The sequence below is a fragment of the Centruroides sculpturatus genome, unplaced genomic scaffold, assembly GCF_000671375.1.
Source record: "Centruroides sculpturatus isolate CEXI.00-Female unplaced genomic scaffold, Cexi_2.0 scaffold4725, whole genome shotgun sequence".
NCBI lineage: Eukaryota > Metazoa > Arthropoda > Arachnida > Scorpiones > Buthidae > Centruroides > Centruroides sculpturatus.
Window position 1 is genome coordinate 422 of NW_019389553.1, and position 5,501 is coordinate 5,922.

Sequence of the window (5,501 nt, forward strand, 5' to 3'; positions counted from 1 at the left end):
TTCTCGAAACTTGTTTCAATGTTGCCAGATCGCGACGCTTCTGCTTCTGATGTTGCCGAATGTTTTTCCCTTATTCCATACTTGCTTTATTCTTCATATAAGTGCTTAGCACCATATAAGGAAATTTATAAAGATCTTTTAACTAAAAGCAAGCAATCTAAAATTACATACTTTTTGCAAAAGGTAAAGCATGGATCTGAAGATAATGCAGAAAAATACTCAGAGGATAAGGATCAAAAAAGATGCCAAAAAGAAAATGCTCTCGGTTAATAGTGCTTTTAGTGATGACGAAGAAAAGATTGTTTAATTTATATTAATATGTAATCATTTAAGAAAATTTTAATAAAGATATTTATCTTAATTATGAAAATATAATAGCATGTTTTTTAAGTTTTGGAACCTAACCCTCCTTTTCGTACTAGTTCTTTGTTTCGTATAACACGGATTCGCATAACACGGCAATTTTTTGGAATGTAACTACCATGTTATACGGGGGTTACCTGTACTTAAAATTTCATATTATTCTGTAATGTTTATATCCATGGTATTAATAGATATCGTATTAAGTTATACAATAATAACAATAAATTTTCCCTTAACAATAATAATATTTGACCATATACCTGTATTAAAAATGCTTTCAAATATTATTTAATATTTGAAAGCATTTTTTTAATACAGGTAACCCCCCATATAACACAGGAGTTATGTTCCAAAAAAATTGCCATGTTATGCAAATCTGTGTTATATGAAACAAAGAACTAGTACGAAAGGGGGGGGTTAGGTTCCAAAAATTAAAAAACATGTAATTATATTTTCATAATTAAGATAAATATCTTTATTAAAATTTTCTTAAGAAATGATACATATTAATATAAATTAAACAAATGTTTTTTTCGTCATAACTAAGCACTATTAACCGAGGGCATTTTCTTTTTGGCAAGATATCCTTATCCCCTGAGCATTTTTCTGCATTATCATCAGATCCATGCTCTACCTTTTGCAAAAAATATGTTACTTTAGATTGCTTGCTTTTAGTTAAAAAATCTTTATAAATTTCCTTATATGGTGCTAAGCACTTATTAAGAATAAAGCAAATATGGAATAAGGGAAAAACGTTTGGCAACATCAAAAGCAAAAGTGTTGCAATCTGGCAACACTGAAACAAGTTTTGAGAAGTACCACATGTAGACAGAAGGCGGGAAAAGAAAATTTACATACTTTAGTACTAATAGTTCACGAAAATTATACAGGAAAATCTGATAGTACATATGTGCTCAAATGAAAAATGTCAGATGAGATATCTTTTGCACTTAAAAGCTTTATCATGTTTACTGAACTGTTGTAAGGGGATTTCCCTAATTTCAAATTAAATAAAGTTCGCTTTTAATAGTTTTTATTACTGTACATTTCATGTACGAGGGTTTTACCAAATTCTCAAACCGTGTTAGAGTGAATCCGTGCTATAGAAGTGCAGTGTTATATGGAGAATACCTGTACTTGATTGCTTCTTGTTCTTTCTCTTGTTCTTTGGAATTAAGCACAAAATTGCTATGGATAACTTATCACATCTAAACACTTTGATAGAAAAAGTAGACTTTATTTTCCATTTTTGCATTTTTTTTTTATTCAATTTCACTCTTCTATCAAATGTAAAACTAGTAAAATCTCACTAGTAAAAGGTGAAAGTACTTCATAGTCTGTTTGAGGTTTCTTCTCTAACAATTTAAAAAAAAAATAATATTTGCAGTAATGTCAGTCTCAATTTCGATAAGTGTAGCATGCAAGTGGAAATCAATAATTATAAAAACACCTTTCAAAATAAGCAAAGGTGCTTTGCCTATTTTGAAAGATGTTTATAATTATTAGTTTGTTCCGAATTATTCTAAATGTCAATTTTCTTTTGTCTTACTACTAATTATTTTTTACTAAAGTTTTTGGCACTATAGCAATTAATTAATCTTTACATATAAATCTAAAATTATTTACAAAGAAATATTAACACTTCACTCAATAAGTCTCCAGTCTAACTAAGAAAAACAATTTTTTTTTAGAAATTCAACTTTATTCATCAACATACTCTCCTTCAAGAGTTCCAACATTCATTTGGATGCCATAACAATACGAATGCCATAACCTTGCCAGCTGACTTTTGAGTTTTTGGTCGCTTTGGACGACTTTCACCAACTGCTGTCCACTCAGCTGACGATCTTTTTGATTCATGTGTGTAGTAATGGATGCATGTTTTATCCATTGTCATATAACGACACAAGAAATCCTTTTTATCTCACTTGAACAGCTCCAAACAGTGCTCTGAATCATGAATGCATTGTTGTTTTTGATCCAATGTGAGCAAACGCAGCACCCACTTTGAAAGCAATTTATGCATGCTCAAATTTTCATGTAAAATTGTAAACACGCTACCTTCTGATATCTTTAAGATGTCAGCTATCTCACACAATTTCACTTTACGGTCTTTCAAAACTATTTTGTGGACTTTTTTTATGTTTTCCAGAACAACTGTCGATTTTGGGTGACCAGAGCATTCAGTATCATCGGTGTTTGTATGATTGCATTTAAATTCAGCATACCAGTCAATAATAGTTGATTTTCCTGGTGCAGAGTCTCCATAATGCTTATCAAACCACTGTTTGGCTTCAACAGTATTTTTCCTCATCAAAAAACAATGTTTAATCAACACACTAAATTCTTTTTTATCCATTGTTTTGAAAATTACAAAACTGGGGTCACTAAAACCACTGTAACCTGTAAACTAATTGTCAGAATGTCATGAAATTTTGGCACGTATCGTTTGAAAGTTGGTACTATCCAGAAATCATAAGAGTCTGTCAACAGTTTTGCCATATATGTGTCAGACAAGAGACTTATTGAGTGATGTGTTACAAATTACAAGAAAAATAAGTAGCAAGTCACAATGTAACACTAAATTCTAGGATTGTTAATGAAAACATATCATGTCACATACCATTCAAATCAGTTAAAGAGGTATTAGAGATTTGTAAAATTGATTTCCCACAATTGTTCTAGCAACTTATAATGAAAATAGGTTAAAGAAGAAAACCAAACTACTAATCATTTAAAGCTATTCCAAGCTATGCAAAAGTAACTCATTTAAACAGGAATAACTGAAATCTATCCTATGAATCATTTAATGATTTTCAAAGACTCATATAGATATTCCAATGCTAAGTTATAAGTTTATTCCTTGAAACTTGAACTAAGATAAATATTTTTCTGCTAAATGAAATTCAGTATTTTTTTTACTTTTGATTAAATTGAAATAGATAAGTTTTCGGCTTTTATGTTCAGTAAACTGTAATGTAATACTTAAATTCAGATGTACATGTATTCACATTTAAAGATTTATTATTATTATTTTATATTAACATATTTTGACTAAATGAATGCTAAAGTATCTGAATGATTAAGATCAGCACCAAAATTAATCAAAATCTAACTTTTAATAACAAATGTTTTATTTACAATAAGTTGAATAAATAAATATCAAAATCAAATATGAATTTAAAAGTTAAAGTGAAAGTAATAAGTGACGATATCAATTATGATGCTTAAAGTTTAAATAAAAAAAAAAGATTCAAAATTTCAACTCTAAAACATTTCTATACAAATATGAATTTAACAGTAAAAAATAAAAAATTCATAATATATTATTAAATAAATTTATGATAATTACCCTAATAATAAATCTGATTTATTAAACAATTATTAGTTTAAAAAATTACATCATTAATCAAATGCTTTTTTAAATATGCAATAAAGAAATAATAGATTCATGTACAGAACATGTTCCCTAGTTGTAAAAATAATAAATTCAGAAGACACTAAGCAATTTCAGAATCATGAATATTTAAGCAATGTTCTTAAATATAAATAAAATTGTAAAATGATTCTGCAAGTGTTCATTAACTCAGGAATGTATATTTCTAAGAACTTCAAATTCATTATTATAATTTGAAATAAATGTAAATAAAATCGAGGGCTCAGGCAAAACAAAATTCACACACAAATCAAATTAACAAAATTAAAGATGTACATGCATTATATTTAATGTCTAAAAATTACAAAAAAAAAATATTTCAGTAGGTTTCTTTTAGTTTAATTAATAATAGCAGAAATATTTTCTGCATAATGTTTAACAACAATATATAAATTATAAATAGAATAAGTCATAGTAAAGTTGAATAATTTGTTTATATGTACTACTGATTTATATTTTACTAAGAAAAACACCAGCCATTCAGAAATATAATACAGAATTTTTTAGAGAAAGAGCTAAAATATTTGTAAGTTTTAAGTTCATTTATATGAATATAAAATTTTTAACAGATTCTAATGAACCAAGATAGAATCTGTCAGTTCTCAAAATTTCACACATTTGATAAGCTAGCAAAATCTAGAAACTAAAAAAAATTGTAAAATATTTTCAAATAGATCAATCAATTTCTAATAAGCATTAAGAATGGGAACAGGTAAGAATTATTTATATCCTGAATATTTCTATAGATATCAAACAGATTTTTGACTTGTTAATCAGGTTACGAGAAGATTCCATACAAGGTTGGATACCACACTATGTTGTAAATATCTTCCTGCAAACATAGCAGGATATACTTATACGGTATATTCTCATACAGTTTAACAACCTAATAAGAATAAACATCCTGAAAAAATCAGATAGTTAAGTGAGTTTTTTAATAGATATAGTTTGGATTATATGATCAATTTTATTATATATACTGTATATACACATATGTATGGTACATATAAAAAAAGCATTTTAAAATACTTTCAATTTGATGTATGTAATAAATATTCCTTAAAACTCATTTATAGTAATTGGCTTATTTAATTATCCAAGTACGTATTTTATGTAATTATTTAGGTACATTACTATAAAATCAAAATTGAACATTCTACTCATACACACAAAAAATTCAAATTCTTACTTCCAAATAATCCATGTGACATTTCTTCATAACTTCATAAGTAATCATTTAGAATCTTAAGCAAATTAATTTTTCTTTAAAGATATAGTCAATAATTAAAAATATTTCCTCTCTAATGAACAAATCTCAAATTATAATAATAATAATAAAAAACAATATAAAAACTAAAAAAAGATTAAGGGACATTTTTAATTCATACCAAATTAATTAACCTACTTCATTAAACACAATTTTAGAAAATACTCTAATTATGTATTATAAATAACTAATTCACAAATTATGTTTTTTAAGATATAATTATAATCAAAATCTTACAGTTTGTGAATTTATATCATTAAAACTTATTGAATTCTTTTTCCTGTTATTTTCAGATCAAATAAATATGATCAGAGCATTTATAAAAACAATCCCAGTAATGCAACCACCACAGTTTAAGAAATGCCATATTAGAAAGGTCATTGACCCTTTGTACTTATTTATCAGGTGTGCCTTGACCTCAAATTTCCTCTTATT

At 26.7% G+C, this 5,501-nt stretch overlaps 1 protein-coding gene across 1 annotated transcript; it reads right to left on the minus strand.

Moving 5' to 3' along the window:
* Nucleotides 1-2,291: 2,291 nt before the first annotated feature.
* LOC111617308 lies at nt 2,292-2,722 on the minus strand (the record flags this gene model as incomplete). Its single annotated transcript, XM_023358618.1, has 1 exon — nt 2,292-2,722. A coding segment is annotated over exon 1 (431 nt), but the record flags the coding sequence as incomplete, so codon positions are not given.
* Between the last annotated feature and the right edge of the window lie 2,779 nt (nt 2,723-5,501).